The 26,907-nt window shown below is 43.3% G+C and overlaps 3 protein-coding genes across 6 annotated transcripts in view; 2 read left to right on the forward strand and 1 right to left on the reverse strand.

Annotated features, from left to right (window-relative positions):
- The window catches only part of LOC109869551 (limb region 1 homolog-like protein), a 39,238-nt gene extending 26,168 nt beyond the window's left edge, over positions 1-13,070 (reverse strand). Inside the window, exons 1-2 of one of the 2 annotated variants that reach the window (XM_031804430.1) lie at positions 12,814-13,070; positions 12,632-12,695 (exon numbers count right to left, since the gene is read on the reverse strand). In XM_031804430.1, coding sequence (XP_031660290.1) covers positions 12,632-12,695; positions 12,814-12,887 — 138 coding nt within the window. In that variant the 5' untranslated portion in view covers positions 12,888-13,070. The remainder of the gene's footprint in view (positions 1-12,631; positions 12,696-12,813) is intronic. The other variant, XM_020459769.2, reaches the window with a different exon arrangement.
- A 345-nt stretch (positions 13,071-13,415) lies between these two features.
- Positions 13,416-18,118, forward strand: dnajc22 (DnaJ (Hsp40) homolog, subfamily C, member 22). Of its 2 annotated transcripts, none has more exons than XM_020458661.2 (5): positions 13,416-13,535; positions 15,535-16,134; positions 16,639-16,825; positions 17,195-17,300; positions 17,546-18,118. In XM_020458661.2, the coding sequence occupies exons 2-5, from the start codon at positions 15,576-15,578 to the stop codon at positions 17,732-17,734; spliced, it is 1,041 nt and encodes a 346-aa protein (XP_020314250.1). In that variant the 5' UTR covers positions 13,416-13,535; positions 15,535-15,575; the 3' UTR covers positions 17,735-18,118. The 2 variants fall into 2 exon arrangements, with proteins under 2 accessions (XP_020314250.1, XP_020314251.1); XM_020458662.2 differs by having other exon boundaries at positions 13,417-13,535; positions 15,498-16,134.
- A 247-nt stretch (positions 18,119-18,365) lies between these two features.
- Positions 18,366-25,985, forward strand: LOC109869453 (zinc finger protein Eos). Of its 2 annotated transcripts, XM_020459627.2 has the most exons (8): positions 18,366-18,740; positions 19,881-19,935; positions 20,127-20,237; positions 21,039-21,314; positions 21,496-21,663; positions 22,534-22,695; positions 22,915-23,052; positions 23,179-25,985. In XM_020459627.2, the coding sequence occupies exons 2-8, from the start codon at positions 19,896-19,898 to the stop codon at positions 24,114-24,116; spliced, it is 1,833 nt and encodes a 610-aa protein (XP_020315216.1). In that variant the 5' UTR covers positions 18,366-18,740; positions 19,881-19,895; the 3' UTR covers positions 24,117-25,985. The 2 variants fall into 2 exon arrangements, with proteins under 2 accessions (XP_020315216.1, XP_031660291.1); XM_031804431.1 differs by having other exon boundaries at positions 18,366-19,935.
- The last annotated feature ends 922 nt before the right edge of the window (positions 25,986-26,907 follow it).

A 26,907-nucleotide genomic window follows, 5' to 3' on the forward strand; every position in this document is an offset into this window, starting at 1 on the left:
TATTCCCACACGGCCATATTTCCATGTTGCAGCGCTTGTTAACGGAAAACAGACAGAAGATAGTGGACTACCTGGGCTATTAGCTATCTGCGTCGCCGTACACGTGTGTATACTGAAGAAGCCACAAACATGCTGTCATTGTTTTTTTATGTCAAAATTGCTCAAAATTGATAATTGTCTTATGATGCATGCATTTGGAATTTGTTGCTAAAATGAACTGTGGCGAAGACACCATAGGTGCGTCTCTCCACTTGCACTCTCCAAACTAACGCCAGTGGAGAGTGCTTTGCTTGCTTTCACACGTTTAAAATGCATAGTGGATTCGGAAAGTATTCAGACCCCTTAACTTTTTCCACATTTGGTTAGGTTACAGCTTATTCTAAAATTGAGCAAATTGTCCCCTCCCCTCAATCTATACACAATACCCCATAAAGACAAAGCAACAACTGAAACATTACATTTACATAATTATTCAGATCCTTTACTCAGTACTTTGTTGAAGCACCTTTGACAGCAATTACAGCCTCAAATCTTCTTGCTTTGCACACCCGTTTTGGGGAGTGTCTCCCATTCTCCTCTGCAGATCCTCTCAAGCTCTGTCAGGTTGGATGTGGAGCGTCGCTGCACAGCCATTTTCAGGTCTCTCCAGAGACGTTCGATCGGGTTCAAGTCAGGCTGGGCCACTGAAGGACATTCAGAGACTCGTCCCAAAGCCACTCTGGCATTGTCTTGGCTGTGTGCGGAGGGTCGTTGTCCTGTTGGAAGGTGCACCTTAGCCCCAGTCGAAGGTCCCGAGCAGGTTTTCAACAAGGATCTCTAATTTGCTCCTTTCATCTTTCCCCTCGATCCTGACTAGTCTTTAGCAGCAGGGACTGGGAAAACATCCCCACAGCATGATGCTACCACCACGCTTCAGGTTTGCCAGGTTTCCTCCAGACGTGATGCTTGGTATTTAGGCTAAAGGAGTTCAATCCTGGTTTCATTAGACCAGGGAATCTTGTTTCTTATGATCCGAGTCATTTAGGTTCCTTATGACAGCCTGCTTGGAGTTTGCCAAATGCCTGTTACTGAGCAGTGGCTTCCGTTTGGCCACTCTTCCATATAGGCCTGATAGGTGGAGTGCTGCAGAGATGGTTGTCTTTCTTGAAATGTCCTCCCATCTCTACAGAGGAACTCCAGAGCGCTGTCAGTGTGACCATCGGGTTCTTGGTCACATCCCTGACCAAGGCCTTTCTCCCCCGATTGCTTAGTTTGGCCGGGCGGCAGCTCTAGGAAGAGTCTTGGTGGTTCCAAACTTCTTCCATTTACGAATGATGGAGGCCACTGTGTTCTTGGGAACCTTCAATGCTGCAGAACATTTTTGATACCCTTCCCCAAATCTGTCACTCAACACAATCCTGTCTCGGAGCTCTAAGGACAATTCCTTCATCCTCATGGCTTGGTTTTTGCTCTGATATGCACTGTCAACTGGGACCTTTATATAGACAGGTGTGTACGCCTTTCCAAATCATGTCCAATCAATTGAATTACCTCAGGTGGACTCCAATCAAGTTGTCGAAACATCTCAAAGATCAATGGAAACAGGATGCACCAGAGCTCAATTTAAGTCTCATTGCAAAGGGTCTGAATTATGTAAATACGGTATTATTTAGTTTCTTCAAATTTTGCCCCCAAAAAATTATAAATCGGTTTTCACTTTGTCATTATGGGGTATTGTGTTTAGATTGATGTAACAAATATTTTGTATTTATTCAATCCATTTAGAATAAGGATGTAACGTAACAAAATGTGGTAAAAGGGGTCCAAATACTTATGTTTGTGGTAAATCTACACGGAACAAAAATATAAACCCAACATGTAAAGTATCGGGTAAAAATAAAAATCTCTGAAAATGTTCCATATGCACAAAATATGCGTATTTCTCTCAAATGTGTTTACATCCCTGTTAGTGAGCATTTATCCTTTGCCAAGATAATCCCATCCACCTGACAGGTCTGGGGAGGGGGAGGCTACCTACCCACATGAAATCCATAGATGGGACCTAATGAAATTACTTCAATTGACCGATTTCCTTAAATGAACTGTAACTCCGTAAAATCTTTGAAATTGTCTCATGTTGCGTTTATATTTGTTCAGTATATCTAATCCTACAATAATTGCTTGCAGTTCAGTCCAAAATCTGCGGTGTGTGTGTATTTATGTGCATGCGTTTTGGATGAGAGTGTGGAAGGGGTACCTGTACCAGACAGGGGAGACAGACCAGGGCAGATGGGGAACAGATCGCTGGGTGGGATCCAAACAGCAGTGCAACAGACAACAGGAGTAGGAGTAATACCCACCCGGGAGAAGCTTTTGTCAAGAGTAGAGGGGGCGTTCAACCTTACCAGACCGGTGCTGCAAAAAGCTGAACCAAAAACATTGGGCGAAGACAAAACCATGACGCCGGTAAATGCGCTAAATTCAAAAGCCAGATCTAACTTCAATGACATACAACACTCCTTCCGTGGCCTCCAACTGCTCTTAAACGCTAGTAAAACCAAATGCATGCTTTTCAACCGATCGCTGCCTGCACCCGCATGCCCGACCAGCATCACCACCCTGGATGGTTCCGACCTTGAATATGTGGACATCTATAAGTACCTAGGTGTCTGGCTAGACTGCAAACTCTCCTTCCAGACTCATATCAAACATCTCCAATCGAAAATCAAATCAAGAGTCGGCTTTCTATTCCGCAACAAAGCCTCCTTCACTCACGCCGCCAAGCTTACCCTAGTAAAACTGACTATCCTACCGATCCTCGACTTCGGCGATGTCTTCTACAAAATGGCTTCCAACACTCTACTCAGCAAACTGGATGCAGTCTATCACAGTGCCATCCGTTTTGTCACTAAAGCACCTTATACCACCCACCACTGCGACTTGTATGCTCTAGTCGGCTGGCCCTCGCTACATATTCGTCGCCAGACCCACTGGCTCCAGGTCATCTACAAGTCCATGCTAGGTAAAGCTCCGCCATATCTCAGTTCACTGGTCACGATGGCAACACCCATCCGTAGCACGCGCTCCAGCAGGTGTATCTCACTGATCATCCCTAAAGCAAACACCTCATTTGGCCGCCTTTCGTTCCAGTACTCTGCTGCCTGTGACTGGAACGAATTGCAAAAATTGCTGAAGTTGGAGACTTATCTCCCTCACCAACTTCAAACATCAGCTATCTGAGCAGCTAACCGATCGCTGCAGCTGTACATAGTCTATTGGTAAATAGCCCACCCATTTTCACCAACCTCATCCCCATACTGTTTTTATTTATTTACTTTTCTGCTCTTTTGCACACCAATATCTCTACCTGTACATGACCATCTGATCATTTATCACTCCAGTGTTAATCTGCAAAATTGTAATCATTCGCCTACCTCCTCATGCCTTTTGCACACATTGTATATAGACTCCCCCTTTTTTTTTATACTGTGTTATTGACTTGTTAATTGTTTACTCCATGTGTAACTCTGTGTTGTCTGTTCACACTGCTATGCTTTATCTTGGCCAGGTCACAGTTGCAAATGAGAACTTGTTCTCAACTAGCCTACCTGGTTAAATAAAGTTGTTCTCAACTAGCCTACCTGGTTAAATAAAGGTGTTCTCAACTAGCCTACCTGGTTAAATAAAGGTGTTCTCAACTAGCCTACCTGGTTAAATAAAGGTGTTCTCAACTAGCCTACCTGGTTAAATAAAGGTGTTCTCTACTAGCCTACCTGGTTAAATAAAGGTGTTCTCTACTAGCCTACCTGGTTAAATAAAGGTGTTCTCAACTAGCCTACCTGGTTAAATAAAGGTGTTCTCAACTAGCCTACCTGGTTAAATAAAGGTGAAATAAAAAATACATTTAAAAAAACAGCAATTAAAGTAAAGAGTGATAAAGTAAATACTACGTGTCCCAGCAGTGTCCTTAGCCAGCAGCTATTTTCCAGCAAACATAGTTTGTCAGACCAAGCCTTTGATACGGAGTAGGGAGGGATGCATTTTCTGATGCTTATTGCCTAATGGTCTGGTGTGGTCACAATTAGAGGTCGACCGATTAAATCGGAATGGCCGATTTCAAGTTTTCATAACAATCGGAAATCTGTATTTTTGGACGATTTGTCCGTTTGTGTTTTTTTTCTACACCTTTATTTAAACTAGGCAAATCCGTTAAGAACACATTCCTATTTTCAATGACGGCCTAGGAACGGTGGGTTAACTGCCTCGTTCAAGGGCAGAACGACAGATTTTTACCTTGTTGCAAGATTGAATCCCCCGAGCTGACCTTACAGTTAACTAGTCCAACACTAACCACCTGATTACATTGCACTCCACGAGGAGACTGCCTGTTACACGAATGCAGTAAGCCCAAGTAAGTTGCTAGCTAGCATTAGACTTATTTTATAAAAAACAATAATCACTAGTTAACTACACATGGTTGATGATATTACTAGTTTATCTAGCGTGTCCTCCGTTGCATATAGTCGATGCGGTGCGTATCGTTGCTCCAATGTGTACCTAACCATAAACATCAATGCCTTTCTTAAAATCAATACACAGAAGTATATATTTTTAAACCTGCATATTTAGCTAAAAGAAATCCAGGTTAGCAGGCAATATTAACCAGGTGAAATTGTCTCATTTCTCTTGCGTTCATTGCACAGAGTCAATGTATACGCAACAGTTTGGGCCGCCTAATTTGCCAGAATTTTACATAATTATGACATAACATTGAAGGTTGTGCAATGTAACAGGAATATTTAGACTTATGGATGCCACCCATTAGATAAAATACGGAACGGTTCAGTATTTCACTCAAAGAATAAACGTCTTGTTTCCGAGATGATAGTTCCCGGATTCGACCATATTAATGACCCAAGGCTCATATTTCTGTGTGTTATCATGTTATAACTAAGTCTATGATTTGATAGAGCAGTCTGACTGAGCGATGGTAGGCACCAGTAGGCTCGTAAGCATTCATTCAAACAGCACGTTCGTGCGTTTGCCAGCAGCTGTTTATGACGTCAAACCTATCAACTCCCGAGATTAGGCTGGTGTAACCGATGTGAAATGACTAGCTAGTTAGCGGGGTGTGCGCTAATAGCGTTTCAAACGTCACTCAATCTGAGACTTGGAGTGGTTGTTCCCCTTGCTCTGCATGGGTAATGCTGCTTCGAGGGTGGCTGTTGTCGTCGTGTTCCTGGTTTGAGCCCAGGTAGGAGCGAGTAGAGGGACGGAAGCTATACTGTTACACTGGCAATACTAGAGTGCCTATAAGAACATCCAATAGTCAAAGGTTAATGAAATACAAATGGTAGAGAGAGAAATAGTCCTATAATAACTACAACTTAAAACTTCTTACCTGGGAATATTGAAGAATGTGTTAAAAGGAACCACCAGCTTTCTATGTTCTCATGTTTTGAGCAAGGAACTTAAAACGTTAGCTTTCTTACATGGCACATATTGCACTTTTACTTTCTTCTCCAACACTTTGTTTTTGCATTATTTAAACCAAATTGAACATGTTTCATTATTTATTTGAGGCTAAATTGATTTTATTGATGTATTATATTAAGTTAAAAATAAGTGTTCATTCAGTATTGTTGTAATTGTCATTATTACAAATACTTATTTATTTATTTTTTGGTCCTCCAATAAATCGGTATCGGCATTGAAAGAAATCATAATCGGTCGACATCTAGTCACAATAAAACAATCCATAGCCTACGAAGTGCACGCTCAGAAAAGCACAGAGCAAAGTTATATTTCTAAGATAGCTGGGATGGTGTAAATAAAACTAGGCTTCATTACTCACCACAATCGATATTCAAATCAAATGTTATTTGTCACATGCACCAAATACAACAGATGTAGTGAAATGCTTACTTACAAGCCCCTAACCAACAATGCAGTTAAGAAAAAAACTACAAAAGAAATAAAGTAACAATTAAATAGCAGCAGTAAAATAACAATAGCGAGGCTTTATACAGGGGGTACCGGTACAGAGTCAATCATTTATATACATGTGGGTAGAGTTATTAATAGATACCAGAGTAGCAGCAGCATAAGGGGGGGGGGGGGGGGGGGGGTGCAAGTAGTCTGGGTAGCCATTTGATTAGATGTTCAGGAGTCTTATGGCTTGCGGGTAGAAGCTATTCAGAAGCCTCTTGGACCTAGACTTGGCGCTCCGGTACCGCTTGCCGTGCGGTAGCAGAGAGAACAGTATGACTAGAGTCTGACCATTTTTAGGGCCTTCCTCTGACACCGCCTGGTATAGAGGACCTGGATGGAAGGAAACTTGGCCCCAGTAATGTACTGGGCTGTACGCACTATCCTCTGTAGTGCCTTGCGGTCGGAGGCCCAGCAGTTGCCATACCAGGCAGTGATGCAACCCGTCAGGATTGCTCTCGATTGTGCAGCTGTAGAACCTTTTGAGGATCTGAGGACCCATGCCAAATCTTTTCAGTCTCCTGAGGGGGAATAGGTTTTGTCGTGCCCTCTTCACGACAGTCTTGGTGTATTTGGAACATGTTAATTTGTTGGTGACGTGGATGCCAAGGAACTTGAAGCTCTCAACCTGCTCCACTAAAGCCCCGTCAATGAGAATGGGGGCGTGCTCGGTCCTCCTTTCCTGTTGTCCACAATCTCCTTAGTCTTTGGGGCGGCAGGTAGCCTAGTGGTTAGAGCGTTGGGTCAGTACCCGCAAGGTTGCTAGATCAAAACCCTGAGCTGACATGGTAAAAATCTGTCGTTCTGCCCCTGAACAAGACAGTTAACCCACTGTTCCTAGGCGGTCATTGTAAATAAGAACACATTTTTAACTGACTTGCCTAGTTAAATAAAGGTTCAATTTAAATAAATAAAAATACAAATGTATAGTCTTGATCACAAGCCTCAGCTTGTTTTGCTCTTGCTGATCAAAAACTTGTTAGTGTGCTGCCTAACCAATGGCTGTGCTATGTAGGCCTACAGTGGCAGTTCAGGAGGAGTCAAAGAAAATGGCAGAAAGCACAGGCCTACCCATCGTTACCTAAAGATTTAAGAAAATAAAACAGATCCTATTATATAAAGTGATCGATAACTTTGCTGTTTCACAACGCTTTGTGCTACAAAAAAAAGCTGTATAATACCCAGGAAAGACGAGACTATGATGCATATGGGGATATTAATGTTTTGTTTCTTCGACATTCAGAGACAGCTACAACCATCTATAGCAGAGGAGACAGAAAATGTACTTTGCTTGGGAAGAAATATAATTCTGTCACCATCAATTGACTAAACTATTCACTTTCTGTACAATATAAGATGTTCAAACCCAGACAGCATTTAGGTGATACACGTGTGATCTTCTCCCATTGGGTTACGCCACGGAAGAGTAGCCAACAGTTAAAGCTTACATGTTTCTGAGACGGTAAGCATACTGTGTCGGGGGTGGAAATGTAGGCCGAACTTTTGAAAGTACCATGCTCAGATTCCTAATGATGTCTCAGATGTAATTATTTGCTAACAGGGACAATTTCATTACAAACAAGACACTGAGTTGGCATTGGAGAAATATGCTTCTATGAACACTGTCCATTCTTGGCCTGCAATTTCAGTCATTTGTGTGGCATTAAAAAAAGATTATGCTTATATGTAAAATGACGTAGAATTGCATTAAATGTTTTACATTTTTTAATCCTCAGACCGGCAAATACAATGATAGATTTCTGCAATGCTTTTACGATAAAGGAGATCTTTACACCCCTACTCTTGTCCACGATGGTTTGCAAACCTACAACCATCAGAATTCCTGCATTGCCATGTAGCCTAATGCTTGCAGGACAGAGAACAGCTTCCAGAACTGCACATCCAAGGCTCTGGTCTGTTCAAGAAGCGAGGGTAAACATCTTCTCTGCTATCCACTTTGTTTGAATTATTTTGGGTATAGGGGAGGGTCATTTGTTTAGTTTTTTCAAGCACTCAGGGATGGTATGGTAAGTGCTATCCATTGTCATTTCAGAGAGGTCCAATTTTCTCAACGGAACCCTTATTATATTATTTTGTCTACAACATATTTATAAAGGGCAGTCTGGTAGCCTCAATAAAATAGACAAAGCTTTGTAGTTGAGCAAGTTGTTACATGCATCAAATTATTTTGGGGGGCTTAAGATTGAAAAACAACTTGCGACTCGACTCGTTCTTAGAATGTGACTCGAGACTTGCTTGTGACGCGAATAATAGTGACTTACTCCCAACTTGGTGTACAGTAAGTGTACATTAGTGAAATTATTTAAATGATATGTAAGTAGAAGGATTTATGTTTCTAGAACCATACCGCAATTGATAAACAATTCACGTTTAGATGGAGAATTTGGCTGTTTTGGCTTCCAGAGCAACAAAAAAAAAAATCGCCCTTTAAACAGAACACGTAAGGTGCTTTGACTAAGGAGTAACCTTAGGCTCTTTAGTCCAATATTGGGCTATGCCTCAACTACATTACTGGATAATGACCAGCTGGAGGCACACACACACAGTACCAGCTGTAGGGTCCCCCGCAATAACATATGGCTACAGTTATTATAAAATACTACTTGAGTTAAAGCCTAAAAGCATTTAGCTTTAAATATACTTCAGTATCAAAAGTAAACGTATAGATTTCTAATTCTTTATATTAAGCAAATCAGACGGCACAATTGTCTTGTTTTAAAAGATTTACGTTTAGCCAGGGGTAACAATCCAACATAATTTACAAACGAAGCATTTGTGTTTCGTGAATCCGCCAGATATCAGACAGTAGGGATGACCAGAGATGTTATCTTGATAATGTGCGTGGATATTACAATTTTCCTGTCCTACTAAGCATTCAAAATGTAACGAGTACTTCTGGGTGTCAGGGAAAATCTATGAAGTATAAAGTACATCATTTTCGTCAGGAATGTAGTAAAGTAAAAGTCGGTCCGGCGCCGACAGAGATGGCCGCCTCGCTTCGCGTTCCTAGGAAACTATGCAGTTTTTTGTTTTTTTATGTGTTATTTCTTACATTAGTACCCCAGGTCATCTTAGGTTGCATTTACATACAGTCGAGAAGAACTACTGAATATAAGATCAGCGTCAACTCACCATCAGTACGACCAAGAATATGTTTTTCGCGACGCGGATCCTGTGTTCTGCCTTACAAACAGTACAACGGAGCGGATCCTATGCAGCGACCCAAAAAAACGACTCCGAAAGAGAGGGAAACGAGGCGGTCTTCTGGTCAGACTCCGGAGACGGGCACACCGTGCACCACTCCCTAGCATTCTTCTTGCCAATGTCCAGTCTCTTGACAACAAGGTTGATGAAATCCGAGCAAGGGTTGCATTCCAGAGGGACATCAGAGACTGTAACGTTCTTTGCTTCACGGAAACGTGGCTCACCGGAGAGACGCTATCCGAAGTGGTGCAGCCAACGGGTTTCTCCACGCATCGCGCCGACAGAAACAAACATCTTTCTGGTAAGAAGAGGGGTGGGGGCGTATGCCTTATGGCCAACGTGACATGGTGTCATGAAAGAAACATACAGGAACTCAAATCCTTCTGTTCACCTGATTTTGAATTCCTCACAATCAAATGTAGACCGCATTATCTGCCAAGAGAATTCTCTTCGATTATAATCACAGCCGTATATATCCCCCCCCAAGCAGACACATCGATGGCTCTGAACGAACTTTATTTAACTCTCTGCAAACTGGAAACAATTTATCCGGAGGCTGCATTCATTGTAGCTGGGGATTTTAACAAGGCTAATCTGAAAACAAGACTCCCTAAATTTTATCAGCATATCGATTGCACAACCAGGGGTGGAAAGACCTTGGATCATTGTTACTCTAACTTCCGCGACGCATATAAGGCCCTGCCCCGCCCCCCTTTCGGAAAAGCTGACCACGACTCCATTTTGTTGATCCCTGCCTACAGACAGAAACTAAAACAAGAGGCTCCCACGCTGAGGTCTGTCCAATGCTGGTCCGACCAAGCTGACTCCACACTCCAAGACTGCTTCCATCACGTGGACTGGGAGACGTTTCGTATTGCGTCAGATAACAACATTGACGAATACGCTGTTTCGGTGTGCGAGTTCATTAGAACGTGCGTTGAAGATGTCGTTCCCATAGCAACGATTAAAACATTCCCTAACCAGAAACCGTGGATTGATGGCAGCATTCGTGTGAAACTGAAAGCGCGAACCACTGCTTTTAATCAGGGCAAGGTGTCTGGTAACATGACCGAATACAAACAGTGCAGCTATTCCCTCCGCAAGGCTATCAAACAAGCTAAGCGCCAGTACAGAGACAAAGTAGAATCTCAATTCAACGGCTCAGACACAAGAGGCATGTGGCAGGGTCTACAGTCAATCACGGACTACAGGAAGAAATCCAGCCCAGTCACGGACCAGGATGTCTTGCTCCCAGGCAGACTAAATAACTTTTTTGCCCGCTTTGAGGACAATACTGTGCCACTGACACGGCCTGCAACGAAAACATGCGGTCTCTCCTTCACTGCAGCTGAGGTGAGTAAGACATTTAAACGTGTTAACCCTCGCAAGGCTGCAGGCCCAGACGGCATCCCCAGCCACGCCCTCAGAGCATGCGCAGACCAGCTGGCCGGTGTGTTTACGGACATATTCAATCAATCCCTATACCAGTCTGCTGTTCCCACATGCTTCAAGAGGGCCACCATTGTTCCTGTTCCCAAGAAAGCTAAGGTAACTGAGCTAAACGACTACCGCCCCGTAGCACTCACATCCGTCATCATGAAGTGCTTTGAGAGACTAGTCAAGGACCATATCACCTCCACCCTACCTGACACCCTAGACCCACTCCAATTTGCTTACCGCCCAAATAGGTCCACAGACGATGCAATCTCAACCACACTGCACACTGCCCTAACCCATCTGGACAAGAGGAATACCTATGTGAGAATGCTGTTCATCGACTACAGCTCGGCATTCAACACCATAGTACCCTCCAAGCTCGTCATCAAGCTCGAGACCCTGGGTCTCGACCCCGCCCTGTGCAACTGGGTACTGGACTTCCTGACGGGCCGCCCCCAGGTGGTGAGGGTAGGCAACAACATCTCCACCCCTCTGATCCTCAACACTGGGGCCCCACAAGGGTGCGTTCTGAGCCCTCTCCTGTACTCCCTGTTTACCCACGACTGCGTGGCCACGCACGCCTCCAACTCCATCATCAAGTTTGCGGACGACACAACAGTGGTAAGCTTGATTACCAACAACGACGAGACGGCCTACAGGGAGGAGGTGAAGGCCCTCGGAGTGTGGTGTCAGGAAAATAACCTCACACTCAACGTCAACAAAACTAAGGAGATGATTGTGGACTTCATGAAACAGCAGAGGGAGCACCCACCTATCCACATCGATGGAACAGTAGTGGAGAGGGTAGCAAGTTTTAAGTTCCTTGGCATACACATCACAGACAAACTGAATTGGTCCACTCACACAGACAGCATCGTGAAGAAGGCGCAGCAGCGCCTCTTCAACCTCAGGAGGCTGAAGAAATTCGGCTTGTCACCAAAAGCACTCACAAACTTCTACAGATGCACAATCGAGAGCATCCTGGCAGGCTGTATCACCGCCTGGTATGGCAACTGCACCGCCCTCAACCGTAAGGCTCTCCAGAGGGTAGTGAGGTCTGCACAACGCATCACCGGGGGCAAACTACCTGCCCTCCAGGACACCTACACCACCCGATGCTACAGGAAGGCCATAAAGATCATCAAGGACATCAACCGCCCGAGCCACTGCCTGTTCACCCCGCTGTCATCCAGAAGGCGAGGTCAGTACAGGTGCATCAAAGCTGGGACCGAGAGACTGAAAAACAGCTTCTATCTCAAGGCCATCAGACTGTTAAACAGCCACCACTAACATTGAGTGGCTGCTGCCAACACACTGTCAATGACACTGACTCAACTCCAGCCACTTTAATAATGGGAATTGATGGGAAATGTAAATATATCACTAGCCACTTTTAAACAATGCTACCTTATATAATGTTACTTACCCTACATTATTCATCTCATATGCATACGTATATACTGTACTCGATATCATCGACTGCATCCTTATGTAATACATGTATCACTAGCCACTTTAACTATGCCACTTGGTTTACATACTCATATGTATATACTGTACTCGATATCATCTACTGTATCTTGCCTATGCTGCTCTGTACCATCACTCATTCATATATCCTTATGTACATATTCCTTATCCCCTTACACTGTGTATAAGACAGTAGTTTTTTTGGAATTGTTAGTTAGATTACTTGTTCGTTATTACTGCATTGTCGGAACTAGAAGCACAAGCATTTCGCTACACTCGCATTAACATCTGCTAACCATGTGTATGTGACAAATAAAATTTGATTTGATTTGATTTATAAAGTAGCCTACGGACTCCAGATACACCCCCACAAAAAAATAATTCAGTATGTGTACTTAAGTAGTTAACCATGCCATGGATGCAGTGGTGTTTTCATTGAACACACACAATAGTTACAAACATTTCAACAATATAGTTAGCACGGATGAACATCTCGCTAAAATGCTTTTATATGAGGTTTAAAGTTACTTACAAACGTCTCTCGCACTCTGTTGTGGAAAAGCTGCTCTCTAACCGACACGTCGTCTACTTCCATCCTACGAAACCATAACGCATGGGTTAAAATATCATAAAACGTGGCTAAAAACGCGGTGACCGGGCGATAAAACAACAAAACATCTCTCGCCGGTTAGAACATTGTGGCAAGCTACCTACATTTGTCCTAAACTAATGGCAAAACTACGGTCCTGTACCCCTGTTTCAACTCCACTAGCAAGCATCACGGTCATCCGTGCGTTTTAAGCGTGCGGGGCGGGCCGTGGGCAGGGGTGGAGAAAGGGGAGAGCGGTCCAGGAGAGTGGTTAGATGTATTTTCTTGCTGACATTTTGTTCAAGATTCGAATTTACAGTCCCATTTATGACAGTAGATTAGAACACAGCTAATTCCAAACACAACATGGAAGCGGTGGCGGAGGGGGGGACTGCACCTCCCCAATTAAATGTAAAAATCTGGTATTGATTGGTTGAATATTTCCCTAGGGTATATTGTGATTGGCAGATGAGACTTCGCTGTGAGCTGATTGGTCCAAGCATTGTTTCATGCAAATTTAACACAGTGTGACACTGATATTTTTGTCAAAGTATTTTACTAGAATAAAATAATACATTTCTGAAGCATAATATTGACAGGAACATGCATGTACACACATTTGTTTACTTTCCACCACTATTAAAACATTGAAAGTATTCTGTCCCAAATTACCATATTTACGCCTGTTTTATCATTGCAGTTATCCAGGAAGTGTGAATCAAGTTTATTGTCCCTATTCAGGGCCCAGAAGGCCTATCAACTTCATTGTCACCATCCAAAGTCCATTACTGATGCAATAACAATCTCTAAACCACGGAAGAATTTGTACTGCCAAGATTGATGTGTCGTAAGTTTGTATCTTTTACAAAATAACTCAAAATCATATTTATGTAAGTCTAATCAATGGTACACTCAATGGTAAATTCATAGAGAATTTGATATACTGCAGTGACTCATTTTGTTCAATGAAAACGACATATTCTTGTTCTTATCAGTCCAGCTTTGTTATCATGTTATGGATCGGTAGCACCCAAAGTGTACTGTTTTTACTGTTTATAATAATAGTGTGTATTATTGATCTTTTATCTCTTATTCTGTCCCTTCGTTCTTCCCATTCCTAAACATGAACAAATGTTCAGAGAGCTACACTGAACAAAAATATAAACGCAACATGTAGTGTTGGTCCCATGTTTCATGAGCTGAAGTAAAAGATCCCAGAAATGTTCCGTACGCACAAAAATATTATTTCTCAAAAATGTTGTGCACAAATTTGTTTATATCACTGTTAGTGAGCATTTCTCCTTTGCCAAGATAATCCATCCACCTGACAGGTGTGGCATAACAATAATCTGATTAAACAGCATGCTCATTACACAGGTGTGCCTTTTGCAGGGAACAATAAATGGCCAAACTAAAATGTGCCGTTTTGTCACACAACACAATGCCACAGTTTTGAGGGAGTATGCAATTGACTGCAGGAATTTCCAGCAGAGCTGTTGCCAGAGAATTTAGTGTTAATTTTCCTACGATAAGCCGCCTCCAACGTCGTTTGAGAGAACGTCCAGTACGTCCAACCGGCCTTACAACCGCATACCATGTGTAACCATGACAACCCAGGATCTCCACATCCGGCTTCTTCTTCGTCTGAGACCAGCCACCCAGATAGCTGATGAAACTGTGGTTTTGCAGAACCAAATCATTTTTGCACAAACTGTCAGAAACCGTCTCAGGGAAGCTCATCTGTGGGCTCGTCGTCCGCACCAGGGGCATCGTAACTGACTTCAGTGGGCAAATTCTCACCTTCGATGGCCACTGGCACTCTGGAAAGTGTGCTCTTCACGGATGAATCCCGGTTTCAACTGTACCGGGCAGATGGCAACCGGGCAGATGGCAGACAGCGTAATGTGTACTGCATCGTGTGGGGGAGCGGTTTGCTGATGTCAACGTTGTGAACAGAGTGCCCCATGGTGGTGGTGGCGTTATGGTATGGGCAGACATAAACTACGGACAACGAACACAATTGGATTTTATCAATGCAAATTCGAATGCACAGAGATACCGTGACGAGATCCTGAGGCCCATTGTCGTGCCATTCATCCGTCGCCATCACCTCATGTTTCAGCATGATAATTCACGGCCCCATGTCGCAAGGATCTGTACACAATTCCTGGAAACTGAAAATATCCCAGTTCTTCCATGGCCTGCATATTCACCAGACATGTCACCCATTGAGCATGTTTGGGATGCTCTGGATCGACGTGTACAACAGTGTGTTCCAGTTCCCGCCAATATTGAGCAACTTCGCACAACCATTGAAGAGGTGTGGGACAACATTCCACAGGCCCCAATCAACTCTATGCGAAGGAGATGTCTCGCGCTGCATGAGGCAAATGGTGGTCACACCAGATACTGACTGGTTTTCTGATCCACACCCCTACATTTTTTTAAGGTGTCTTTGACTGACAGATGCATATCTGTATTCCTGGTCATGTGAAAACCATAGATTAGGGCCCAATGAATTTATTTCAATTGACCGATTTCCTTAAATGAACTGTAAGACAGTAAAATCTTTGAAATTGTTGCATGTTATGTTTGTATTTTTGTTCAGTGCTAATTACATAATTAGGCTATGATAACTGTTACATAGTTACAATGTGTGTCATATTTATTTCCTTCAATGAAGACGTGTATGTATTTCCCTGAGTGCTGTGTATGTTCTCGTATATCATCGTTTTTGCTCATTACTTTCAGCCTGTGACTGAGTTAACCTTCTTTCATAAATAATAAACTTTTTGCTTATGAAATGCAGACTCTTGTCTTCAAGGATGACTGTTTTTCTTCTATAGTCCAAACGTTGATCCACTGAGATCCTATCCATCCTATCATCATGACGAAAAGTGTGACTGTCACCTATGCCTTATGGGCAATGGGTGGACCGTTGGGCCTTCATCACCTGTACTTAGGAAGAGACAGCCATGCCCTGCTATGGATGCTAACCCTTGGGGGCTTTGGAGTTGGCTGGGCCAGAGAGTTCTTTCGTATCCCTGCATATGTGGGAGAAGCCAACCGGGAGACAGAAGGAGGGTTAAGAGATAGCAAAAGGCACCCTATAGCCAGACCTCCACCTGTGAGCATTGCCAGATTTGCTGGTCAGATTTCCGTAGGGATCTATTTCGGAACGGTGGCACTGATCGGCCTGAACTCCCTGAGTTTCTTCTACCTGATTGTACTGCCGCTGTGTGTGGGCGCCGGGGTCCACCTGGTTTCCAGTGTGGGAGAGCAGACAACTGACCTACACAAGACCCTCATCGCCTGTGTCATCACCTCCCCTATCTTCTATGGCAGCACCATCTCCCCTCTGCCCATCAGTATCGCTGCCAGCGTCACAGCGTCACAGCACCGCAGGTTCAAAACCCATCCATCTTCTGGGAGTCAACAAGAACTGGGTATGTAGACCATGGCCCATGATTTGAAATCTCCAACCAACTATGTTCCACTATTATAATAGGCCAAAGTCCACCCAAACCTGCCTATGATGGCCTTTTACAGCAAGTACTATCTATAAAGTAGGGGCGGCAGGTAGCCTAGTGGTTAGAGCGTTGGACTAGTAACCGAGCTCCCTGAGCTGACAAGGTAAAAATCTGACCCTGAACAAGGCAGTTAACCCACTGTTCCGAGGCCGTCATTGTAAATAAGAATTTGTTCTGAACTGACTTGCCTAGTTAAAAACAAAAAATTGACGTTGCTGGTCCTGGAGGCCATTACTACAGAAGACATGCAGATACTGTTGCTATATCTATAGAGTAGTAGAAAATATTGTCCTTCCTATGTTTTCAGTCATAAAAAAACACAATTTTCTATTGGTGTCTAACGCTGAATCAACAATTCTCCTCCTTGTTACTAATATCGTGTTACTTGTATCCATATGTGTCTCTTCCTGTTGTCTATAGGTCCTCGTCTCTACCGTCTGGCCCTCGTCTGGCTGGCATTCTCAGCTCCACTGGGATACAGTATCTTCCACAACACCACAGCCACTCTCTACTACCTGTCTGACTGTGTGGCAGCCCTGCTGGACATGTTCTGGTTCTTTCCCTGGCTCCGCTCGGTGGTGGAGTATTTCCTGCTGCTACCCTACAGGTACAACCATAACTACAAACAAACAAACATACAAACAATCAAATATAAGTTTAAGAAGTTGCTGAATTGATATTTTTAGGGATAGGATTTTGTTCTTGTTTATGTTTATGTTTGAGTATGAACCCAGGAAGATTAGTCCTGAGGCTGGTGGGAGGAGCTATAGGAGGACTGGCTCATTGTAATGGCTATAATGGGATATATAGAATTGAGTCAAACGTGGTTTCCATATGTGTTTGATACCTTTTCATTAATTCCATTCCAGTCATTACAATGATCCCGTCCTCCTATAGCTCCTCCCACCAGCCTCCTCTGGTCCGATGTATAATGAGTATCTTTCAAACCTAAACTGAACTAAACTACAACTAATAGGATACTGGGTGCTTTCACGGGCTGGGGCCCCTCGGAGGAGAGCTGGAGGAAGGTTTTGGAGATCCTGCTCACAGAGCGCAGTCAGAGGGAGAGAGAGGCACTGCAAGTGAGTATGACTGTGTAACATTGAAACATTGAGCTATAGCAGAGGGGTCGATACCATTGATGTTGCTGCCCCTGGGGTAGTTACCATAGCAATATCCAATCGATGTGGCTGCCTTTGGTGCGGTTACAACAGCAATAATGCAGTCAAATCCTATTGATGCTGCTGGTTGGCTCGATTTTCTGTATTTCAATGAGCATGCCCTACTATGCCTGCCCCATGCTGTACAGGTCTGTGTTGTGTTTCAGATGTTGTCAGTGAATAAGGAGGCTTCTATGGATGAGATAACACATAGCTACAGAGAGCTGGTGAAGGTGTGGCACCCAGACCACAACCCTGGCAGCAAGATGGAAGAGGCACAGAAGATGTTTATTCAGATCCAAGAAGCCTATGAGACTCTGCTCAGAGGACAGAAGCTTGAGCATCGAAATAAATGATTTCCCTGCTCGACCCGTCAACCCAAATGCCAATGACGTGGCACGGACTTGGTCGTCCGCTCACAGGATCAATTGTCATAATGTGAAGGGATACTTTCTAGATGCAGATTACATTTTGTCGTAGCCAGGTTGCTCTCTTTTTCTTTAATGATATGTATTTTATTTTCTCAGACAAACATGTCACACGGGTTCTTATAACAGGATTACAGCAACATAGCAATATTGTAAACAATTTCAAGCTGTTAGACAGCTGTACATTGGGGTTGATGTTAAAAACATATGTTCTGTATACAACCTCTTGATAATAGTGACTCCAATATTATGGTTGCTCTCTTATGACAAAAATAAATTGCTGCCATCTTGTGGTGAATTGTAGAACGCCAACTATAATGACTGTCAATTAATATAATAGAAAAATGCTCTCTAGACCAGTACCCAAACATCACACCTTTCTTATTTAAAATACGTACTTTTTGGTGCCTCAATAAATCTGCTGTTTTCCACATCTTTAATTAGCTTGTGCATCGATGTTTTCGGCAATCACTGGCTACTGATCAGGTTATAGTCGTCTTCCCTAGAAGTTGCATGTTTCAACTAATGGTTGCGTGCCACGTCATCGACTGTGCAGTCGGGCACCAAATTGCTATAACTTTTGATGTGGTTAGCCAGTGGGTAAAACCTATCCAGGCGTTGCAAGACCTGGTATGCGTCAGCAACGCCTGGGCAGAGGAACGCGCCCAATCTGTTGTAGGCTATTCGGCCTGTATGCCAGCGGTCAGTGCTATCCGTGTTCCTTGGGACGTCCCTACCCTATAAACCATAACTCTTACCCATTTTACGTTCAACTTCAATGGTTTATGGACGTCCCAAGGATCCCGGATTGCATCGGGCCCAATATGGGCCCGGAAGTTGTCAGGTAAAATTTATATCCGGAGATGCTGCCGTCGCCAGAGAAAACAAACAGATATTCTGACATTTAAAAACGACAACAATAGTCGTTCGTCAGGTAAGGAAGAGGGTGATGCACTTGTTAACAACAGCGTTTAGTCAAAGAAAGTGACATTTTGGCATGGATATGTTTCGGGCTAGTTCAGGTGGACAGCATTTCGTCGGGTGGTGGGTGCCATAGCAACGTCTCAGAAGAAACATTATTCCGCTAGTTTGACTGACATGTCATTTTCGGATGACAGCTGCATCAATCGGGGAAGTGCCCATCTAAATGGCATTTGTGTTGACTTTTGATGCTTGTTTGCACCAATATTTATTTATCGCGTCCTTATTAACCTGCCACGTTCCATCATCAACTTGTTCCATCAAAGCCAGCAGTGACATGGCAACACGAAAATAATGTCAGGGGTATATTCATTCCGCCGATTCTGTTGAAAAACGTTTCTTAAACGGAACGAAAAGGGGAGGGACCTACTTGAATTTGTCCAACAGAAACTCTCGTTTTTCTCTGTTTGCTTCCGTTTGGATCTAAAGAGTTAACGGTTTCCATAATGAATTCACCCAATGAATATCTTCCATTAATATGATTGGCGCACCGGCGGTACCAAAGGCTGGGGGGTAGACCGTCCATCCTCTTGCTGATGGATAGCTTTATATTGGCCTCACCAGGATCACTCAGTATCCAAAATGTTACATTTGAGTTTGATTAGAAGATCCATGTAACATTTAAAATACATGAAAATAATACAATGCTATGATTGATTTACTTATCATGATGATAAACCAGAGAAATGTGATAAAACATGTACTCCACATTTCCTGGGTATGTGGTGGAGGAGGGAGGAGAGTTCAAGTGTCAAACTTCAGCACTGACTATAAATGTTGAACTTCTGTGCATTTCCTGGCAACTGAGTATAGGTGATCTAGATAGACTAGAGAAAATTGCCAGCTAGACAGACAATACAAACTTGTGTCAAACAATCTATTACTGCATTTACTGCAGTCAGATATTTGAAAAAGAAAGCTGCCATAAAGAATAGATTTAACATGGTGAGCATCATACAATTGTACCCAAAATGGCATCAATTTGAATGACAAGTGAGCATGCTCAAGATGAACGATTGTTGTATGCTAGAATATCTCATGAGTGGGACCACATCATTGCTCTGACTTGTCTGTTTTTCTCTCTGTGCCATAGTCAGCTGGTGAGAGAATGAATGCTGATGACTGCAATGGATTTTCACATATGTCAGGTATGGAAAAAACAGTGGGTGTTTCTTGTTCTACCAAGTCTTATTCCAAAATGTATTTTTTAGAAGTAACACAATCGGTCTAATTATATTTAGGCCTGGTTCAATACATGAAATACAAGTACATACTGTGTGTGTTTATGCGTGTGTGTGTGTGTGTGTGTGTGTGCGCGTACGTACGTGTGTCTTCACAGGCAGTGGAGGAGAGTCGGCAAAGGAGCGAGGTGATTTCTGTGGAGGTCTGAGGGTTCCAACATTGACCACTCCAAACTGTAAACAGTCCTCTCCAAACAGATCTCTTAGTGGTCAGTCATCGCTATACACTGAGTGTACAAAACATTAATAACACCTTCCTAGTATTGAGTGGCAACCCCTCTCCCCTCCCCAATTTTGCCATCAGAACAGCCTCAATTCATCGGGGCATGGACTCTACAAGGTGTCAAAAGTGTTCCACAGGGATGCTGGCCCATGTTGACTCCAATGCTTCCCACAGTTGTGTCAAGTTGGCTGGATGTTCTTTGGGTGGTGGACCATTTTTGATACACAAGGGAAACAGTTGAGTGTGAAAAACCCAGCAGCGTTGCAGTTCTTCACAAACGGGTGTACTACTACCGTAACCCATTCAAAGGAACTTAAATATTTTGTCTTGCTCATTCAACCTCTGAATGGCACACACACACTCCATGTCTCAATTGTCTCAAGGCTTAGAAATCCTTCTTTAACCTGTCTCCTCCCCTTCATCTACACTGATTGAAGTAAATTGAAGTAACATCAATAAGGGATGATAGTTTTCACCTGGATCCACCTGGTCAATCTATGTCATTGAAAGAGCAGGTGTTCTTAATGTTTTGTATACTCAATGTTTGTCTCCTATCCATGATCTCGGTAACCTATTGACTGCACTGTATTTAATATATCACATGCAAAACTGACTGAAAGAACACTGGCAGTTATCTCCGTTGAGGAATTATTTCCATACGATACATTTTTATTGGTATTTCAATATATAAAGATTTACTTCAGTGCAATTTAAGAAATACGTTTCTGTATGCTAAGCTCTGATGATTATTAACAAAGCGTCTCTCGCCTGTCTCCGCTTTCCTTAGTGAGCACCATTAAGGTAGAACTCTACAGTGACAATGAGTCTGCAGGTTCTCCACAGCCAGAGAGAAGAGATGGAGAGAGGGATGACAGAGGGGACAAGACAGAAGAGGGGAGTGGGGTATGGGGAGGACCAGGAAAGGGTTACGGGGAGCTGGCCAGTCCTCAGCCTGCATCTGCCGGTCCCATCCGACTGCCCAATTGTAAGCTCCAATGTGACGTGTGTGGAATGGTCTGCATCGGGCCCAATGTACTAACAGTGCACAAACGCAGCCACACAGGTGAGGATGGATAGACTGCAGGTTAGACCTCATAGACCACACTCCTTTGGCTTAGCTGTAAAAATGGTGATTCGATATGGATCGACTACCTTGCTACAACTTGGTAGTATTGACATGGATGACGAGGAATGAAGTGTGTGTGTGTGTGTGTGTGCGTGTGTGTGTGTGTGTATTTTGTCAGGTGAGCGTCCATTCCAGTGTAACCAGTGTGGAGCCTCCTTCACCCAGAAGGGGAACCTGCTGCGCCACACAAAGCTGCACTCTGGAGAGAAACCCTTTAAATGTCCCTTCTGTAACTACGCCTGTCGCCGCCGGGACGCACTCTCTGGACACATCCGCACACACACCGGTAAGACACAGTAGCCTGCTTTCTAATGTCAAGCCAGGAAACTGGTGAGACCATTTGGGCTCTAAGTGGGACCAGATGGGGAATAGTGCCACTACCAGCCTCAGTCCCATTGTGTTGTAACAAGGTATGAGCTCACTATGTAATGTAAGAGTATTGTAATACCATCACTTCTCAGTATTAGGTGTCTGCACTTCGTACTACATTTTTATCATATTGCATCTAGAAAAAGTACAAATCTATAGCACAATGCAAGTGATTGCATTAGAAAAGTCAATTTAGCTCTAGAGTGGGGCTCAGAGGAAATAGATAACTATTGTCTTTACAGGAATGTAAGTTACCACATGTGCAAGAAATGACATTTAAAAGTATTCAAAACAGGATGTCCTGTTGGTGTTTTTCAATTTAATGTAGACATGCATTCAACAGTTGTTGATAGAGACAGGCAAGCCCTGGTGGGTCTCTGCCTTGCTGTTCTGAACAAATAGGTTCATTTTCGAAGAAAGCAAACTTGCACAACGTCGGATTTCGGTGAAATGACGTCAGTTTCTCCGACTGCTTTGTAAGGTGGAACCTTAAGGTGGAGAGTTGAGTGTTTTTTAACGTCGTAGGCGTGGAACAGAGAACAACTTCGGGAATTCACGGAGAAGGGGGAGTACATGAACTAGTACTGAATGATTGAATAAAACTTGAATTATGCACAACTACATGTATCTTTTTATTTGACTTACTTGCAGGATTAACTAACTTCCCTTGGAAACAATCAGTAGTTTTGTCATATTTTGTAGACCTCATTTGACCAAAACAGACCAAAAGAGAAGGATGCATTTACCCATTGATTGACCCATGAATTGCTGTGTTTCTGTGCTGCAGTGCCCTCTCTGACAGTGGGTAAACTTTACAAATGCAGTTACTGTGGTCGTAGCTACAAGCAGCAGAGTACCCTGGAGGAACACCTTGAACGCAGCCACAACTACTTAAAGAGTCTACAGAACCATCAGCCAGCACTCAGCAGCACTGTCCCCACTACACAGGGTAACATATACACACATCGTAATGTGAACTGTACAGGGTAACACACATTGACTCTGTCATCACCCACACGACACAAACATGTTGAAATGCACTTTGCGCCTTCATGTTGTGTTAGTTCAATCTGAGCTCACTGGCCCAGTCAATGTACTGTGACCCAGAATACTGTTTTTCCAGTATTATGTCAATGCATTTGAACAGAGTCTCCTGTGTTTTGTGTAGGGGAGGAGTCCCCAAGCATGGAGCTGATCCCTGAACCAGAGTCTGTCCTCCAGCCGTCCACTGAAAAACAGTCCTCCGTACACAGGCTGGTCAACGGCGTCACCAAACGAAAGAGGTCCACACCACAGAAGTTTCTTGGTGAGTTTTCTCCTGTTTATATATTTCCATGTTCCTGAAGGTACTGAAGCCCAATATTGCTTTAACATGATGATACAGTCCTATGAACCTGAGGTCGTCAACACTGATGTGTCCTTTTCTTTACAGGAGAAAAGCACATGAGGCTCAACAACCGTGATCTACCTTATGAACTATCCCCTGGCCCTGAAGAGGATAAGAATGGGGACCTGCACTCTGACCTTGATGGAGAAGCTGGTGCTACAGGGTTAGCAGGGATTGGGGGCAGGTTCCTCCGCAAGTGTGGAGGTGGTGAGGACCCTGGGTCTAAGCCCCCTCAGCTGGCCCTGTCCTACCCTGCCTGCCTGTCCGACTCCAGCCCAGTCATCAGCTCTGTTTACAGCCACCGGACTCCTCTGGGTCCCCAGGTCAATGGTGGAGCTGGAGATGTGGCGGTGTCTGTGTCTGTGGAGCTCGCTGGACGGGAAGCAGGCGAGGGACACAAGAACGTTCCCTCAGGTCACAGCAACATCCACACTGTCAGCAATGGCCCCAGCAACGGCCCCAGCCACGGCTGCCACGATTTCAAAGACAAGTCCGACACAGAGAGCACAGCAGAGGAGCAGCAGAGCACCAGGGTTACAGCTCCAACCAGAAACTCCAACAACCCCCACCTCCTCCCTCATCTACATTACCCAACCCCAGGCCTGCTCCGCAGCCGCACCCATCTCCGTCCCAACCCCAGCCAGGCCAACGACCCAGACATAGAAAGGGAGAGAGGAGCCTGTCCCGTGCCCATCGACACCACCATCCCAACTAGCGTGAAGGGATCGAGGACCCCCGGTTTAGGGTCACCCTCCATCTCCAGGGAGGCTTCTATACAGGTGGTGGACGGGGAGGGGCGAGCGGTGCGGTCATTCCGCTGTGAGTACTGTCGCATGTTCTTCCTGGACCACGTGATGTTCACCATCCACATGGGCTGCCACGGCTTCCGCCAGCCCTTCCAGTGCAACGTCTGTGGGCACCACAGCCAGGGCCGTTACCAGTTCACCTCGCACATCATCCGCGGGGAGCACCAGGTGGGCTGACGAGGGGAGTTAAAGGGGAGATTCGGTCCCAACTTGGCCCTACCCCTTCCCCTTCAATGTTTACACAAATCTGAAGGGTCTGGATTGGGATAATCAGTGTACTGGTGGAGCTTTCTCTGTATTGCTTCCACCTTACAGATCTATTCACATCATTAAGGCCAAGGGTAGAGGTGGGAGTGAATTGGGACTGGCTAGGGAGGGAGGGAGGTGTCTGCTGCTTTAAGAAGACATGGGCTCAGGTTTGTTCTGCACCACGTTACACAGAGACAGACACACATTGCCTTAACTGTTACATAGCAGCAAACCGTTCATTTAATTATTTTTTAGAGTACGTGATCATGTGTAAAAGAGATTATGATGAACGTAAAATATCCTGTTTAAGGGCACTTCAATATTTAGGTGACGTGGATCATTTACTGTGGATGGTTACAGATTTCAGGGGTGGAGAAGTAGAGAGTTAATAGGAGCCTTGTAATTCCGGTGCAGATCAGACTCTTGAACCATCCAGTGATAGATAGGAGTTGACTGAGGTGGTCATATGCGATTGAGGATTGCACTTTTAGATTCTTTGCTTAAATGTGATAATAGTGTGAAGTGAAAATGACTTTTACCTTTGGAGGGTTTTGTTGTCTGAGATTGTTGTAATACACTGATAAATTATATTGTAACGCTTTAAATTATGACTTTGTATAAGAATGCTCTGCACACCAGATGAACAGTGTTTTATAGGATTTTCTTAATGAGACGGGCCATCTACAGAACTGGGTAATGTATTGGTCTTTCCCTCCACTTAAAATGGGTGCTTTATTTATGTCTTGTAATCTCCATCCCAATTTTACAGAGGTGACTCGATGTCAACTTCCACAGAATGTTGTAATTTTGCACTGAATGGTCCAGGAAACGAGGACTACTTTGATGGGTAGACTCCATTTGCACAAATGGAAACTGAATAGTGAGAAAAGCACTTAAAAAATATTTCAGTCTATCGAAGTTTCTCTACTTTTGTATAGTTTTTGTGAATATTATGTATGTTGTAGTGTGCGTTTAGCATAGTTTTGGTAGATGTGGTCAGCTATATCCCAAATCTTGTCCAGCCACAGCACAAGCAGCCCATTATTAATCCAGAAAATGTTACCTCCTGCGATTTTAAAGCAACCGAAAACCTCTAAATGTATTTGAGTTTTTGCAGTGTGTGAAGTGTACAATGTTTGAGACCAAATTCAGTGTTTTATGTGAAATGTTTAGTCTTTTTTTGTGAAAAACCTCCTGTGAAAAATGACAAACAAATGTATTGGTATCTTTAAAAAAAACTCTAATCAAATTGTACTATGAATGCACTTGATGTACATAGGATAATTCTAGGACGTATGAATGTGCTAATCAGTTTCTCATTCATTTATCCTTTCCACTGTGTGATGACAGATTAATTATGTATGAACTGTGAAGTAACCTCAAGCACCAACAGTGCAATCAGGGTTGCCAGGTTTTGCTCAAATCTGTAGCCCAATGACCAGAAAACACCCCCCAAAAGGACTGAAAACTAGGCCAACGTTTTTTTACAGCAAGAGAGGAGTTTCCACATTTATACAATAAAACTATTTTTTCATACTGTTATCAAGCCAATAAAGAAGGAAAATCAACAAATCAAGGTAACTTGTAACTACGTTAGAAGCTAAATCATTTTTTAAAATCAAAATAATATTTTTTCCGAATAAACTCATTTGAATATATCACAAGAGAAAAGATAATTTGTCCTTTAAACTCGCCAGATAATTTTACATCAATGGCTGTCGATTTAATTTATTTGACTGCTATGATTAAGCAATAAGGCACGGTATGGTAAGGAGGGGTATGGTATATGGCCAATATACCATGGCTAAGGGCTGTTCTTAAGCTTGACGAAACGCGGAGTGCCTGGATTTAGCCGTGGTATATTGGCCATATACACAAACTCCCAGGGTGCCTTATTGCTATTATAAACTGGTTACCAACATAAAAGTACATTTGTATACCATGGGTATGACAAAGTCTGTTATACCATGGCTTTTAGCCAATCAGCATTCAGGGCTCGATCCCCATTTTATAATTGTAAATAATTCCCTTTTGCGCATGTGCATAACTATAGATATATCCAATTGGAGAGTTTGAGTGATGAATGTTGAACAGAGGATCTCGAAATCTCTGAGCAAAAAATACTTGGACAAACTTTTTAAAAAACAAATGTTTTCTGGCAATTGTGCCATTTTAAGACTACAAAGAGTAATAAATGGCCTATTTAGGAGATTGACTTGTCATTTCGATTAAAGTTTGCCATGGTTTGCTTCGATAGATGTAGGTTGCCTATAGCATAGCTCCTGATAGGCCTACATCTTAATTCAGATAGTCTACAGTAGCCAGTGGTGGAAAAAGTACCCAATTGTCATACTTGAATAAAAGTAAAGATACCTTAATAGAAAATGCCTCAAGTAAAACTGAAAGTCACCCAAGTAAAATCCTACTTTAGTAAAACGTTTTAAATATACTTAATTATCAAAAGTAAATGTAATTGCTAAAATATACTTAAGTATCAAAAGAAAAAGGATAAATAATTTCAAATTCCTTATATTATAAGCAAACCAGACAGCACGATTTTCTTGTTTTTTAAATGTACGGATAGCCAGGGGCACACTCCAACACTCCAACACATAATTTACAATTAAAGCATTTGTGTTTAGTCAGTCCCCAGATCAGATGCAGTAGGGATAACCAGGGATTTTCTCTTTAAGTGCGTGAATTAGACCATTTTCTTGTC

The sequence above is a fragment of the Oncorhynchus kisutch genome, linkage group LG24 (genome assembly GCF_002021735.2).
Source record: "Oncorhynchus kisutch isolate 150728-3 linkage group LG24, Okis_V2, whole genome shotgun sequence".
NCBI classification, from domain to species: Eukaryota; Metazoa; Chordata; class Actinopteri; order Salmoniformes; family Salmonidae; genus Oncorhynchus; species Oncorhynchus kisutch.

Excerpts from the sequence above, each read along its gene's own strand:
- LOC109869453 (XM_031804431.1), top strand. The coding sequence starts at position 19,896 with ATGAATGCTGATGACTGCAATGGATTTTCACATATGTCAG. Across the intron at positions 20,238-21,038 it reads TCCAAACAGATCTCTTAGTG|TGAGCACCATTAAGGTAGAA; the intron begins GTCAGTCATCGC and ends CGCTTTCCTTAG. Across the intron at positions 21,664-22,533 it reads ACACATCCGCACACACACCG|TGCCCTCTCTGACAGTGGGT; the intron begins GTAAGACACAGT and ends TCTGTGCTGCAG.
- dnajc22 (XM_020458661.2), top strand. The coding sequence starts at position 15,576 with ATGACGAAAAGTGTGACTGTCACCTATGCCTTATGGGCAATGGGTGGA. Across the intron at positions 16,826-17,194 it reads TTCCTGCTGCTACCCTACAG|GATACTGGGTGCTTTCACGG; the intron begins GTACAACCATAA and ends TACAACTAATAG. Across the intron at positions 17,301-17,545 it reads GGGAGAGAGAGGCACTGCAA|ATGTTGTCAGTGAATAAGGA; the intron begins GTGAGTATGACT and ends GTTGTGTTTCAG.